General features: G+C 33.1%; 1 protein-coding gene across 1 annotated transcript in view; it reads left to right on the top strand.

Moving 5' to 3' along the window:
- The first annotated feature begins 675 nt into the window (after positions 1-675).
- LOC149421307 (uncharacterized) overlaps positions 676-17,497 on the top strand; it is a 52,530-nt gene continuing 35,708 nt past the window's right edge. Inside the window, exons 1-2 of the mRNA XM_089635940.1 lie at positions 676-1,269; positions 4,790-4,965. Of these exons, the coding sequence (XP_089492066.1) occupies positions 907-1,269; positions 4,790-4,965 (539 nt within the window). The 5' untranslated portion in view covers positions 676-906. The remainder of the gene's footprint in view (positions 1,270-4,789; positions 4,966-17,497) is intronic.

Below are 17,497 nucleotides of genomic sequence, written 5' to 3'. Positions count from 1 at the left end.
TTTAGATTATTTTTTTGTTCAGACTCCTTCCTCTTTCGTTTTTTGTTCCCACTCAGATATTTTCTAGAACTAGACATGTTAATATCTAACTTTCACAATAATTATCTTTACTGTGCCTCTAATTGCAGGTTCAATAAAACAAAAACTACGAAAAATCAAAGATCGAATAACCAATTGTCAAAACAATCAATGCTTATCAAAATGCGGAAATACCTCGAGCGCCTCTAGCTCGCCCGCGCTACCAAACTGGCGCGACAAAAAAATCAGCAACCAATGGATGCATTCTAAAATTGAACGACATCCTTTTCTTATGAATGCGTTTAAATCTTAATAATTTATTTGAATTTGTACCTATATGGCCTTTAATTGGGTCTAACTTTAGTTGATTTTATATACCTACTTGCATAAAATTTATAATTTTTACTAAATTTTGTTAAAAATGTTAGGTTACTTTTATGCCGGGGCCCCGGCCCCCGAGGGCCCCCGTGGCCATAAATAAACCACCCCGTGGCATTTTGCCAGCCCTGCCACTATATTATAATGCTACTGCCTAAAATCTAGGGAGTTTTTCGCATTTTTGTGGATTTTTTTGTCTTTGCCAAGAATTAGGAATTTCATATATTTTGACCAGGCAACACCGCATTTCAGTCTTGTTTTCTGTTGTCAACACATGTGTCAGAGTCAGAATGTCGCGGTTTATGTTTTTCCTGTTGATAACAATATTAAACTAATAGTGCAAAACTCGTACCATAACCTTTACCCGAAAGACATTATAATGCACTCATTTAAGTTTTACAAAAAAAACAGTAATTAATAATCAGTGTGATAATTCCATTCGTTGAATACATAATACAGTGGACCTGTTATTGCGAATTGAAATACTAGGTACTTTGCCGAGTACCTGAAATGGAGTTAATATTGTTATATCTTGTTTTGCACCTAATCGTACAATCTGAAGGGGTTTGCAATAAAGACGCCCTTAATGGCACAGCATCCTGCATTAATACTGTCGGAACTCGATGCATATTTACTAAACAAAACACGAATTTGAGTTATAATCCCATCGAAGGCGACGAAGAAACCTCTAGCTACAATTTAAAGTTTTCAGCGTTTGAAAATAATTGTGATTTCACCCATTACAGAGTGACTATAAACTATTTGAGGGTGACAGATGAATTTGCCTGTTTACACAATACCACTGATTTCAATGTACCGGGAATTGATTTAAAAATTCTACCTCAAATTGAAGTATCGCCAGTCTGTCATAAGGTAACTTTTAAACTTATTTTGTAACCTTACTTAGCGATTACATCATGGTGTCTAACTAACCATACATTTTTCAAGAAGGAAAAGACAAGAAAGATAAATAACAATAACCTATATACTGGTAATGTATCAATAAAAATAAATACATTAATCTCCCAGCTATGACTTTTAGCGGGTTAAATTTTTGGCACATTAAGCGGAGTGAGTCTTTTTAAGTGCAGTTGTTTAACCCCTATGGTGTGGTTGGCCATTTGCCGTTCAGGGGTTCCCACTGCCGCGCCTCTGGTGATAAGGGAAGGAGATGGGAATAGGAAGTTTGGGAAGTACCTGGCTATTCAGATCTGGTGAAGCCATTTCTACTCCCCTGTAAGCTTTGAATGAACCTCCTCAATTCCCTGGATTGATTGCACCATTGGGTCCAGGAAAGAACCATCTGCTCACGAATAATAACATTGCTTATCAATTTTCATCTTTTATGTGTTCATCTAACTAAAAATTATGATTGCGATTAAAAAACAATAATTCTTATCTTTTATATGAAGCAATTTATTTGTTATTCGTCTCTGCATAAGTGTTTATTTTAAATATCTCTAAAGGAAGAAGGAAAATGTGTGATTCCATAAATTAAATAATAATTATCAATTATCCTTGTTTGTTTTGTTACAAATCTGCAAACTATAAATGATTAATGATTGTAGGCCTAAACAGAATGATTATCTTAACTTTATCTATTTTGAATTTTTAAAGTTGAAACTGTTAATTTTTGTTGTTATATTTTGTATATACAGGGTGCGGTGCGGGAACTTCTTTATTTAAAAAAATCATAGAACAATAAGTATTGAAGAAATCATTTTTATCCTTTTTCCTTTACATAGAGGTAATTTTTTTTTTATTACTTCTTGAACTTGTTTTAGAACTTCCTTATTTGAAATGCGCGACACACTACGGCCATTAGTGAGAGGGTGGGATTATGCGCATCGGAAAGGGCGCAGCCTAAAGTTTTTTGTACAGTTAGTTTAGTAACGACCATGCAGTGGACGAGAGAGGAGCGCACGTTAAATGAGAAACATATGGTTATGTTTTGAGGATTCTCATAACCCACCTCACTAGGCTAGCCTGCGTTGAGGCAGTCATTATATTTTTTCTGTAATTAAATAAAATTTCTTCGACTTCCTAAAATTTGCTGAGAAAATGTAGTAATTAATATTCGGGTCACTAAGTTCATTGGCCATTACGCTTGGAATAATTAATTAAATGTTTTCTTGAAAGTAGCACATTCCAATAGTGTTGGTAAGCACATTGTAAAACCCGTACATAAATATACATATTTTGACACGACAGCGGAGGAAACGCTAGTAGGCCTCTGTGTTTACTATTTTCTTCCTCCCACAACATGTGTATCTTCAAGACCCAGTGATTCCTTTCCTCGAAAAGATATCCACACAGCATCCTCAAATGTGACATAGGCCCTGAGGGAAATTATTTCCCCCTCCCTTGTGGAGTTAATATAAAAATAAAATATGTAAAAAAAGGCAAAACATAAAAAGTTTTTTTACCATGACACATCTATTAAAAAAAAAAAAAAATGGTTGTCTGACGATTGAATCTTCCTATACAAGAACTGGATTCTACAACTCTACCAACCTCTCCAAATGCCGATCGGGTAGGACTGACATTTATTTTGTGTAAACTGCTGTAATCTCATCCGATTTCAGAGAAATGCGTATTTGTCCACATGTGTGATTGCCATTAAAAGTTGATAGAATGAATTGTCATCGACAACAAGTTTATCTGCAGAGTTTTAGCTCGATCGTATGTCGGGAAGTTGGTTAATTTTCGCTTCGAAGATTTACATTACCGAAAACAAAAGTGAAATTTCAATAGATGTATTTAAAAAACAGTCTTTCTATCAATAATATTATCAACTTCAGATAGGTAGCAATAACAATCTCAAAATTAAAAAAAATATATATCAATGATGCCTTTTAATAAGAAAGTGTTTATAAACATAATTTTTCCTCATCTCACCTGATAAAATGTGGATTCCCATTTAACACATATTATAAAACAATATTTTCTCCCCTTGTTTATCCTTAATGTGGGGAACTACATTCAATTAATTGTCTTACTTATTTTATGAATATGCTGAGATAATTTATCACTTCCAGATTTTACCTCTTACCTATTTTTTTTCTTTTATTAATCCTTTTTTCATGAGCTTAAGTTGATGTACTCAAATGGAACTGAATATTAATCAGATTATTTTTATAAACTCTTCTGACCTTAACCATTTTGCAAAACAAATCCTAAATGTTTCAAAACTGGATTTATTTGGATGACTTCTTGTGGACTCTGAATGTTTTCCACCAACCAACAGATTGGAAGTGTGAGATTGTAGCAGTCTAGATGCGCCCGTAGATTGGCAGTGTGAAGTTGTTAGCAGTCTAGAAGCACCCATAGATTGGAAGTGTAAGGTTGTTAGCAATTTAGGTGTGCCCATTTATTGGAGGTGTGACGTTGTTAGCTGTCTAGAAGCACCCATAGATTGGCGGTGTGAGGTTATTAGCAATCTAGAAGCACCTATAGATTGGCGGTGTGAGGTTGTTAGCAGTCTAAAAGTACCCATAGATTGGCAGTGAGAGGTTGTTAGCAGTCTAGATGTACCCATAGATTAGCAGTTTGAGGTTGTTAGCAGTCTAGAAGCACCTATAGATTGGCAGTGTGAGATTGTTAGCAGTCTAGATGCGCCCATAGAATGGGGCATATTTTTCTTAACAATTATGATAAGTACTAGTTATTTTAATATGTTATATAAAAATTTAAATAAAATGGTTGGTCAGTTTACCACATTTACTTTCTTTATAAAACTAATGTCTATAATATGTATATTTTTATCAAGCAACTGGAATTTAACTCACAACACCCCCCCAAAAGTCAAATAATTAGTTGGTTAGGCTAATTACCTAGTTCGGAATGGTCTTATTTTTATTTATTTAAAATTGCCACATGGCGCTGCGTGCTTTGGTGTGTGTTTGTCTCGTGTTACATTGGATGTTAGTTCTATTGCGGAAGAAGATGTATTAAATGGCAGCGAAACTACGGATGAGGAAGCCAATTGTATAATATAATATTAGAAGCAAAACATATCATTCTTCAGGCCGATGGGTTTTTAATGCTTCGAAAAATGTATGAAAAACGAAATCAACATAGTTTGTGAGATTCCACTAATATTTATCTTTTTTATGCTCCGGCCTTCAACAGGTTAATTGCAAAAAGAATCATTGAATTTTGTTGATATTTGTCCAAGTTATTACATTTTTACTTAATACTATACTTTTTTATCTAAAAACTATAGCAATTTACATAAATACTTGCAAAAGAAGTAAATCACTAAAACGGTCAAGTACAGAAAATACGTGCAATGCCCAAATATTTACATACGTTTTAATAAATTTCAAATGGTACATTTTATTTTTAGTATCCAAAACCTAATTTAACCTAATGTGATTTACATTTATTTCAGTTGGAGTTGAGTTTCTGCTATGACTATTGGTTCAGTGGATGCTACAGATTCAAGTTCCTCCCTTTTACCGGGATTAATACTCATAAGCCCGTGGACCATTATGTGTGGATGAAAAATAATCACACTATTGCAGATTACGTCATCAAAGATCCTCTTTTTACTGAACAGGAAAATGAGTAAGTATATTTAGATATTTTGTTGTTTTAAATTTGACATAAAGTCGTGGTGTTGGTAACATCTATTAAGTATAACAAATTATTAAAAGCAATAATTAGTCGCCTGAAATATCCATACCAATTGAAAATATCTCCTGAGTAAAAATGCCCCGGACGAGAATTGAACCCGCACCTTCTGATATCCGGTCAGGTGCTCTGGACCACTGAGCTACGTTAGCTTATTGCGGGTAAAACAATGTTTTGAAAATTTATTATATACTCTAGAGATATAAATACTGGTATTTAAGAAAAATTATTGAGTAAATAACTTCATTTTGCCGATTTGGAACCCACACCGATAGTATTGAACCATAGAATAAAGGATAACACAAGAAGTGCCTTCCTTACCAATTTGAATGGAAACTAATGTTAAATTTAGTCCAATAGCCCAGCGCTCCGTCTCACTTACACTCACTCGACATCTTAGATGTCCTTTCCCTTTTGAATTTCGTAAACATAGTTTTGTATTGGAAATTTAAGCCTCGGTTGGGCAAATATTTGGATCACGAAACACGTCCACAAGACATGTCTTGTGTTATTTAAAATATGTTTCACTTCAAATTCATCAATAACTTTTAACACATTTCAGCCGGGTATTTTTCGCACTGGCGCTACCCTCACTCCGGGCGAAAATAAAGGTCCTGCGCAAATTTCTTTAATTTGTTTTAGATCGCTTATCTTCAAAAATAATTAAAATATGTGAATGAGGCAAGGGGTGTGTGCCAAGACCGAGTTGTTTGGCGGTCCGTCCTCTCTGCCTATCTCTGCGGAGAAACGGCGTGATGGTTAGTTAGTTAGTTAATAATTAAAATATTTTAATAAAAATTTCTACGTAGTACCGCAGCATACCCAAGCTATAAAAGTACTAAACGAAAATCGAATATTATTTGAAATGCAACTCTCTCGCTCGCTTGCACATAGGAGTTGAGTGGGGCGGAACAGAGATGGAGATTCGAATCGGGTTTCAGGGTTATAAAAACCCTCATTCCAGGAATTGAATTATTTCAATAACAAATAATATACTATCCTTCTGTTGAAATACCGATGTAAACGAAAGGCACGAAAATAAATATAAAAAACAGACTTGCATTACGATTCGATAATTATGTACATACATATAGTTGGGACTTTTATAAAGAGATTGATAATAATATTAATATAAAAACATTGAATAATTCCGTCTTCTGCCATTGAAATAAGGCCGGCGCAAAAGGTAGAACTACCCTTCCCAGCCTTAATCGACCGAGCGGGTAGAACTAGCTTTCCCGGCCGAAGTGTGTTAACCTGTTAACCGGGCGGGACGTATAAATACATCAAACGTAAACAGTATCGGGTACGGGTAGGACGTATAAATACGTCCTTGAAATATATGTTGCGCCCTGGAATGAGCGAGACGTATATTTCCGAACATATCACACGGAAATTGAGTTTTTAATTTTTACATATTTTAATTTTTTAAACTCAATGTTTCTCTTTTATCTGTGTGCTTTTATTTATTGTTCTGTAATTATAACCTTTTTTATATTTTTTTGTAATCTTTATAATTGTTTGTAAATATTCTATTTTTTTAATTCGATGTTTTCACTTTTTTTGATGCATAAATAAAAATAAAATTAACGTCCACCGGGCGTGACGTATTGATACGTCCTAGTGAAGGAGTTCGCGCCCCTTATATGCTGCGTAATTCAAAACTGAACTCCCCGGTTAACAGGTTAATGTACATTCATTTCAATCAAAATGAAAAAATTTATTTGTTATGTGACACCCCACAAAATACTGTCTGATAATTCTAAATAATTCTACATTTCTACAATGTACAGTAACATCGACTGTACTGAACCTGTCTCTAATTAATTAAAACTTTTTTTTTAAATTTGAGACATACCCGCTAGGGCGGTATAACTCTGATCGAAAATTGGATCCGTGAATATTGTGACTTCATATTATTGCCTTAATATATACACCAATGAAAAACTCTGAAAGTCTGTGGAATAAACTTTCAGAGTTTTTATAATAAGTAGGCTCCGAATGAGAATTGTACTGTCTGTATATATTGGCATACTATGTTTTTTTAGGATCAATTTCTTTCATACAAAAAGCCGGAAGATGTAGGAAGTGGTTTATTTATGATAGCCGCCATACAGCCAAATCTACATGCCTCATTACAAAACAAATGCAGCAGCAAATTCCCCAAATAATTATATGTGCCATGCCTTCAATAATATCACATTGTATTATTCCTTACATTTCAACTTATAAACCTCAACAGGACTAGCATGTTTTGAGGTTAATACTTTTATAAAATAATAAAAATAACATATTGAAAGAACAATTTTGCTACATTAATATTTCTTAACCCTAGATTCATAACCTTATCTAAGAGGAACATTATTCATAAACATTCATCTCACAGACGACTAAAGTTAAGTGACGAGTTTTGGGGTTCTTGTAAATAAAATAAATAAATTAAGTATGGCACTCGTTAATATGTTTAATTAGGTAACAAAAAAAAATAATAAACGAGTTAAAATTAAATTTCATCGGTACATTCCACACACATGAGGCAGCGATGGTCCATGCATATATATTTTTTGCATTGCTTGCATTGGAACTTTGTCATATGCCGTTTTTTATAATCACAATAACCACAAACCTTTTTTTGAGTACCACTTATACCAGGTGTGGCAATGGTAGGCATTTCATCTAAAACTTCGGCGATTTTCCTTTTTAGGCATCTCTTCAAAGTTGGCATTTCGTGTCTTTTACGTAACCATGTCGTTATCACTGTCGGAATCTGTCGGGACCATTTCATCCAATTCCACATGATCTTCGACATCACTGATTTCTACATCCTTTTGCTGACTGGTAAAATCATCATCACCAGAATCAGATAAACGATTCAAATAGTCATCAATTTGCCGATCATCCATTCTAAAATAAAATAAAAAGATTTGATGTAAAATATACACAATAATACATTTTGAACGATAAAATAAGATGTAACTATAAATAATAACCCATATAGAATAATATCGTATACTTACTTTTACTCTGTATAACCAGAACTCATCAAAAACAATGTTTTCAAAATAACTTGCAGTCTTGTCAAAAGTTACACTATTCATGAACATTCGTCTCTCAGACGTTCAAAGGTCTATAACTTGTCCACAAGACTTCACTGCAAGGCAAGCGCACCCGCGTTACTAATGAACAAGCGATCTAGGAAGGTACTTGAGAGGTCATCATTCTTTGGGGATCAGGTGGTGAAGGCACGAAATGAAAGGCGTGTCGTGAAGGTCACTGTGTTTTATTGATGAGTCAGTGTAGCCGTAACAAGAGTTGACGTAGGACAGATGAATTCACTGGATGCTGGCTGTGTTGGCAGGTCAAGCGCGGGTTAGTGAGTCGACGCCGGGCGCTGGTGACCGGGACTCGATGACTGTCAGGCACTGGCGATCTGGGGAATCAATACTCCAGTGCTGACGGGAAGGCCGAAGGTGCGGCGGACCTTGTAGGCTTTTGAGCGGGAGCTGCGTAGACCAGTGAGGATGCTGCGTGTCCTCGTGGTGGTCATGATGCGTGGATGAAGCGCTGGTCAGAGACACTGGAACCAGGGCGCTGTAATCCGTGTAGCGTTGGCCAGGGACGGCGATCTGGGCCAAAGCGCTAAGATGATGTCCCGTTGGAGTCCATGATGTGTGCGAAGCCGGGTATATTGTCCTTCGCGGGGGGCGCGGGACGCGCCGATCGTCACTCGTGAGATTTATCCACTGGCGGCAGATTGATGACTGACTGCCTGTCTCGCTGCGTCGAGCTTATTTATACTGTTCGGCCGGTGGCAACAGTAGGTAGATGATTTGCAACTAAATCCGAGGCACTAGCACAGTCTGGGCCTTTCGGGAATCTTCGACAGCGCTGCAATTATGCATAGGCGGTAGACTCGAACCTTCTGACGAGTTCTCGTAGTGTGCCAGACCGACTGCGACGTATTTGTCGTAGGTAGGTTGCTTTGTTTACGATCCGAGCTGAAGGTAGGTACTCGTAGAAAGCTACTAAGTAGGTCGAGCGGTTTATTATTAATTAGTTAATCTGGATTCTTCTCGACGCCAAAATTCTATCTCTTTCACTCGAGACACTAGAAACAAATTTACGTTTTGCGCGGTCTGTGGGACGAATGGTTATGAATCTAGGGTTAATGGGTACCTACTAAGCTGAAGGACGCTAATTCATTACAATGTAGTAAATATGTAGAGTGACTATGTGTTGATATTTAATTTGAAATTACATATTATAATTTAAAAAAGACGAAATGAAAAGAAAAGAAAAATGTTAAATTCGCTGACCACATTTAAAAGGAACCACATGTTGATGATATAAACTGTTCATATTACTTCACTTCTATAGATCACCACTTCTACTTATCACACAACTCCCACTACAAACACACTCACACATTCACATGCACTTATACATTACACAAGTCACTTGGTAATTAATGTACCTACCACAAGTAAGACATTACCAGAAACTTTCTGAAACTGAAACCTCTCAACTGAACAAAAAAAACACCTTGTAAACCAAGGGTGGCCAACCCACAAGGTGCGGCACGCTGGGTCTACTGGTGGCCCGCGGAGCATATGCACACATTTTTTTCTTTTGGTGTTAATGTATTAGATAAACCTAAAATTACTGACCATAATATGATTCAAATTCTATTAAATGACAGAGAAAACTACAACTCCATTAAAGAAACACAAGTAATAACATTTAAAAATTACAAAAGATACAATAAAGAACTCTTCATTCAGACCTTAGAGACTATTGATTGGAATGAAATAAATCAAATGGAATATAACAAAAAAGCTGACCAGATGATATTAAACATTAAAAAATCCATTGATGAAGTAGTTCCAGAACAGAAGATACGTAAAGGAAACAATAATAAATGGTTCACAAAAGAACTACGCACAATGCAGCACGATAGAGATACATTTTACAAGAGAGCACTCCTTACTAATAGTACTATGGATTGGAATAACTACAAAAAAATGAGAAATAAATACTCTAAAGACATAAAAAGAACGCATAATGAGTACATAAAAAATAAAATAAACTCGGAAGAAGGGGATCCCAAAAAAATTTGGAAAAGCATTAAAGAATTAGTACATGGCGATAACAAAAACGACATAAAAATAGTAAACTTCCCAAAAGATATAAACGAAGAAAACATGGCTAATAGCTTTAATAAATATTTTATAGAAAGCATCACTCAAATTAACAAATTAATACCCAACATTGTTTTCAACCCCACAAATGATAATAACAACTCAAACAAAGAATTATTGGTCTTCAGAAAAATAACTGCAGAATATTTATTTAACATTTTAAACAAAATTAAATCAAAAAATAGTTCAGATGGATTAACTATTAGTCTGATAAAAGATGCTTTTCCAGTAATTGGATCTACTCTATTAAATATTATTAATCAGACAATTGAAGAGGGAAAATTTCCACAGTCATGGAAACTATCTACCATTATACCGGTCCCAAAGGTTAAAAATACCAGAAAATGTGAAGAATTTCGACCAATAAACACCTTACCGAAATATGAACAGATACTTGAAGTAATAATAAAAGAACAAATATTGCAATACTTAGATGAACACAATATTTTATACCAAGAACAATCGGGATTCAGATGTAATAATTCTTGTGAAACAGCGTTAAATGTAATCGTTGAAGAATGGAAAGAAGGAATGAATAGTAATAAATTTATCTTAGCAATATTCTTGGATTTTCAAAGGGCATTCGAAACCATAGATCGAGAAATATTGATAAGAAAGCTTAAAGAAATTGGTTTCTCAACTCTAGCCATTAAATTAATAAAAGAGTATTTGAAAGACCGAATACAGGTAACAAAAATTAACAATCAATTTTCAAAACCAATGGAAAATAAATTAGGAGTACCACAGGGATCAGTCCTTGGACCTCTATTGTTCATACTCTATATTAATGACATGGTGAAAATATTTTCAAAATGCAAAGTACGACTATTTGCCGATGATACACTTATATATATAATTGGAGAAAACTATGAAGAACTAATACATATTTTAAATAATTAACTAGATAATGTATCAAGATGGCTAAAAATAAATAAGCTTAAATTAAATACAAAAAAAACAAAATGTATGGTAATTGGTTATAAGAAGACATCCAGTGAAAGCAAAATCAAAATTGATGGTGAAATTATTGAAAATGTTACCAATATAAAATACTTGGGAGTTATAATAGATTCCAAACTGAACTTTAACAAACATGCGGAATATACCCAAAAGAAAATCTTTTTTGGGAAGAATTCGCCAAAAACTGTCCGAAAAAACTGCAATCACCATTTATAACTCCATTATTGCTCCACATTTTAATTACTGCTCAACTATCCTTTTCCTGTGTAACGACCGAGAGCAAAATAAATTTCAAATTCTCCAAAATAGGGCAATGAGAATAATACTCAGACGAAATAGGTATTCAAAAGTAAATAAAATGTTAAACGAACTAAATTGGCTAACGGTGAAACAGATGTTGACCTTGAACACGATGATATTTTTACACAAAATTGTAAACAACCTGCTACCCAAATATTTTTCGAATAAAATTGTATACAACAAGGACATACACAAACATAAAACTAGGACGTACAATCAAATTAGACTACCAAAGAAGGACAAAGCGAATACCCAGAATAGTATATTATATAAAGGGAAATATGAATTATAATATTATGAAATACTATAACGCGCTGCCGGAAAACCTTAAGTCTGCCCCAATTGAAAAGTTCAAGATGTTGTGTAGGAGCCACATCAAGCAAGAAAAAAAAAACATAGTATATTTGTATGTAATAATTAATTAGTCATTTGTAAACTTAAATGTACAAATTACTAAAATAAAAACAATAAATAAAAATAAAACCACCAAAAGAACATTCCAACTTGTGAAGTATCTCAGTACATTGATTCAACTATCGTGACAATTTCTTCGTATATTCGTTTTCAAAACTATTAAAGATTTATTGAAAATGAGGCCTGCAAGGTTGGTAATACTTCGATGCTAAATTTTCATTGCATTATTCATCAGGAGAATTTATGTTCTAAGTCCCTTAAATTGGATCATGTCATGAAGGTGGTCATCAAAACAGTGAACTTTATTAAGTCGAAGGGTTTTGACCCCTTCACCGTCAGTTCCAAGAGTTTCTCAAGTCTTTGGATTCACAGTATAATGACATGTTTCATTTTATACTGAAGTAAGATGGCTGACCCGTGCCAAAATGTAGAAAAGAGTGTTTGATTTAAAGCAAGAAATTCAATCATTCTTCGCAAGCAAGTCAAAAAGTTTCCCAGAATTTGAAGACAAGGTGTGGGTTAGCGACTTTGCATTTCTGGTCGATATAGTTAGCCACCTAAATGTTATTAATATTCATCTACAGGGATAGATCAACTAATTAATAACATGTATGATCTTATTTCTGCATTCCAAATGAAACTTGGGCTTTGGGAACGACAGTTAAGGACAGAAATCTTCACGCACTTTCCTCCATTGTTATTTATTTATATATATATACGCCTAAAAAGGCTTTTACATAGAAGTGATACAAGATGCAGTGTACATAGGAGAATATGTATTATACAGGAGATATTGACAGTAAATAGATGTAGTCCATTTTAAAGAAGGTACAAAATACACACTTGTAAAATTGTGATTACAAGTATAATAGGAAAATATTAAAAAAATATGAAGCAATATTAGTAAAACGTAAGAGTAACATAAAGTAAAAAAGAAATTACAACAACACTTCATATAAGAAAATTAATTAACATTAACCAAGTACGTAACAGCGAGTAGACGCGATAATTGTGCTCTCACTAAAACCGCTTAAAAACAGTGAATAATCTGAAGATTTATATTCAAGTGAGTGAACATACTGATAAAAAAAATTTTCCTTAAAAAGGTGGCTAAACATACTGTCATTCAAGTGCTTTATCACGGTGCATTTTGTAAATTTAACTGTGTTCTATTGGAGTCCATTAGAGCTCAACCAGTGATTGTGACAATAACACACAACTCAACGAAATAAACAACACAGTGTAAATCAGGGTAAACATGACGCACACAAATAACCACCAATTTGTGGAATCATGCAAGACGGCAATTCAAGACCTGTTGGAGGCAGTACAAGATCCAACAAAAAAATTTACCAAGGATCAACAAAACTTAATTACTTTAAAAGTGAATACAATATTGGCACTGATGGGTCACTTCGCCATTGAAATGACTGAAAACAATGTCAAACTTGAGTCGTATGACCAATCAGTAGATAAAAAACGATACTTAAATCGAAAAAACGAATTTTCCCTAATGATTACCCTGAATCAAAATAATAAAGAAACAAATGAAAAACTCCAAAAACGAATCCAAGAAAAAATTAAAAACGGAAAATTAAGGATTAATATTGACAGCATTAAAAAAATTTCTCAAAACAGATTAATCATAAAATGCTTTAAAAAAGAGGACGCACTGATGCTGCAAAAAGAAATTTCCAAAGAATTACAGGATGTAGAAGCAAAAGAACTTATGAAAAAAAAACCTACACTTATATTCAAAGGCATCTTCAATGACTACAACACTGAAAATTTTACTGATGACCTATTTGAACAAAACGAATATCTTAAAGTTTTTACACACACTACAGATATCAAATCACTAATAAATGTGAAAAAGGTTGTTAAAAATAAATACAACGACACGATGAACTTCATTGTAGAGGTAGACAAGGACATCCGAAGAACTATAATACAAAAAGAAAAAATAAATATCGGATATCAAAGAATTTACGCCGAAGATGCAAACCCGCTGGTACAATGTTTCCATTGCTTACGCTTTGGACACACATCAAGTAGATGCCTTGGGAAAGAAAAGGACGCAGCTAGCTGCAGCTATTGTGGAGGCCCTCACACACATACGGCTTGTATTAATATAAGCCAAGCACCCAAATGTCTGAACTGTGAAAGACATAACCTAAAAAATAAACTGACATTTCCATCAAATCACCGAGCAAATGACAAGATTAATTGTAAGTTTTATAAAAAAATGCTTGAAATTGCACACCAAAAAATCGATTATTGAAAATCGTAATGTTTTAATGTTTTCTTCATCAGGATGTCATAAAATTGACATTTCTAACTACGTTTTACAAATCCATATTCTTGAAGTTTATTTTGTACTCTATAGTAGTATTTTGCACATAACTCTACAGCAATATTCTCTCGTATTATTATTGAAACATATCTCTTTTTATATATTCTACTTACACGCCAATATTATTCAAGTTTGTTTTGTATTACTCAATACTAGGTTGTACATAGCTTCTCGGGAAATAGTATCAAATAATACTAAACCCAACAACCATAATATTAAAACATACGAGGATAATACTATTATTACAAACAGTTCGATATTTTTCTTTATAAGATGCACAAAATTAAAATCTATTTTTCAATTTATTTTTTACAAGCCTACAATATTCAAGTATATTTTGTACATCATTATTATTTTGTACATTATTAATAGATACTATATTTCAACTTCCAACCATTATACTGAATGTTACGAGTATAATATTATATTATATTATATTTTTAAATGGCTTTCAACTATATTGAAAATGATACTGATGTAGAATTTACCCGTGTAAGCAATTTAGAATGTTGGATTCACGCACAAAATATTAATAAATGCAATACCAACCTAACCTGTGTCCAAATAAATATAAGATCACTAAACAAGTATTGGGATATTCTTCATGCCTATTTGAAAAACTGTTTGAAAGACATAGATGTAATTATGCTTTGCGAAACTGCAATTAACGAGGAACTTATTAAATTATATGATATTCCAGGATATAAATCGTATTATTATTGCAGAAAAAATAAACAAGGAGGTGGAATATTGCTGTATATAAGGGAACATTTACATTTTAAACAAAAAATAGTTGAAACCATTCACTTTGAAAATGTGTTTGGAATATTGACATTACCTAATAATTGTAATTTTTATATTTAAATATTGAAGACAATATTAGTGATTTTTAAACGCAAATCTGAAACAGAAAAATCAGAAAAGGAAACGGTCACATCTGGGACTCGAACCCAGGACCCTTGTCTTTCCGGGACAATGCTCTACCAACTGCGCTAATGGGACCCTATCCACATCGGTCTAAAGATAGTTGCCAATAAAAATGTGCGGTGAAAAAATGAAGACAACGTTGGTAGTTCTTATTCGAAGTATGATACAGTTAAAAGTGACCGATGAGGATAGGGTCCCATTAGCGCAGTTGGTAGAGCATTGTCCCGGAAAGACAAGGGTCCTGGGTTCGAGTCCCAGATGTGACCGTTTCCTTTTCTGATTTTTCTGTTTCAGATTTGCGTTTAAAAATCACTAATATTGTCTTCAATATTTAAATATTATAATTTGAGGTTTTACTCAAAAAGTTATTTCGAAAAATAATAATGTAATTTTTATATTTTAGCAATTTATAGACCACCTAACCTCAATAAAAAGGGATTCTTAAATGAAATTTCTTATTTTTTTTGCAATAATGTAAACTTTAATGATAATATAATATTTTTTGGGGATATTAATCTTAACATACTAAATCAAAGTGATTCAAATATAATAGCTTATGAAAATATACTTACCAGTAATTACTTAACAAAATGTATTAATGATACGACTAGAGAAGCAATCGTTGCTGGTCAAATAACCAAATCCTGTATTGACCACATATATGTTAGATCTAATAAATATAACTTGTCCGCGTGTGTAATTGATTCGAGAATTGCTGATCATTTTATGACGGGACTAAATTTGACGTCAAAAATATTGAACAAAATGAAAAAATCACAATTCTGTCTCAAAAACGTGTTGATAAAGAAATAAAAAAATATAATTGGAATATTCTTTTGAAAGAAGTGGATTGCGTTACTCTGTATAATAAAATTAAAAATAAATTTAATGAAATCTATGAAAAAAGTACTGTAGTAAAGTCTTATAAACCTCAAATCAGACCTAATGCCATAAATGAATGGATAAATGAAGATTTATTATCAAAAATCAAATTAAAAGATACACTTTACAAAAGATGGAAAAATAATCCTACAAATAAATTTTATGAAAGAGAGTACAAATGTAATCGAAACAAGGTTACAAAATTAATCAGTGCATGCAAATTAAAATTCTTCAACTCAAAATTTAAAAATTATTTTGCCGACTCTAAAAAAACGTGGGACGAAATAAACAGATTGTTAGGAAGGAAGAGCAAAAGTAATTGCGACCAAGTAATATCAAACTATTTTTTAAAAAAAGAACAAACGACTGAACAAACATCTAACAATTTTGCAAACTTTTTTTCTGACAATGTTAAGCAACTATTACATAAATGTGACAAAAAAGCTTTTCATATTCAAACACATAGACTTCCACACAGCATGCTCTTAACACAAGCAAAACTTTGTGATATTGAAAAAGTAGTCAGAAGTTTAAAAAATAGTCAATCGCCGGGGATAGATAAAATTAGAATGTCTGACATTAAAAAACACTTTAATATCTTAGGACCTATTTTAACTCTATTAATTAATATGATTTTATCGGGGGCAATTATACCTGAAGATCTTAAATGTAGCATAATCCGACCCATCTTCAAAGGTGGTAAACACAGTGAAATTGATAACTATAGACCGATCAGTATTTTACCTGCAATTGAAAAGATCCTAGAAAAATATATATCTGTAAAACTAATAAAGTACCTTGAAAATTTTTCTATTATTGATACCCATCAATATGGTTTCCAAAAAAATAAAAGCACAGATCTACTACTTCAAGAATTTTCAAATAAAATTAATAATGATCTTAACAAAAGGAAACATGTACTCGTATTATTTATTGATAATTCAAAGGCTTTTGATACGATTGATCATAGTAAATTACTTAAAACTCTAGAAAACATTGGAATTACAGGAAACCTACATAAATTATTTGTTAACTACTTTCAAAATAGAAAGATTTGTGTAAAAATTTTTGATCATTTTAGCAAAAAAAATATTGTTTTCGCAGGCGTACCACAAGGGTCCATACTAGGCCCTACCTTGTATATAATATATGTTACTGCAATGAAATTTATTTTTACTCATGTAAAACATTACGTTTATGCTGACGACACTGCATTAGTTATTTCACATGAGGATTTATTAATAGCGAGTACTTTACTGCAAATTGACTTTGTCACTCTTCAAAAATGGTCACATGATGTGGGTTTAATAATCAATGCTAAAAAAACGAAGCTTATGCACATCAGATCTCCTCATAATAACATCACCATAACCCCTAAAATTATTTCTCATGACTTTAATTGCATCCATAACTTTGTAATACAACCATGCTC

The sequence above is a fragment of the Hesperophylax consimilis genome, chromosome 9, assembly GCF_061612785.1.
Source record: "Hesperophylax consimilis isolate HC1 chromosome 9, BYU_Hcon_1.0, whole genome shotgun sequence".
Lineage (NCBI taxonomy): Eukaryota > Metazoa > Arthropoda > Insecta > Trichoptera > Limnephilidae > Hesperophylax > Hesperophylax consimilis.
This window is presented reverse-complemented; position numbering and strand designations above follow the sequence as displayed.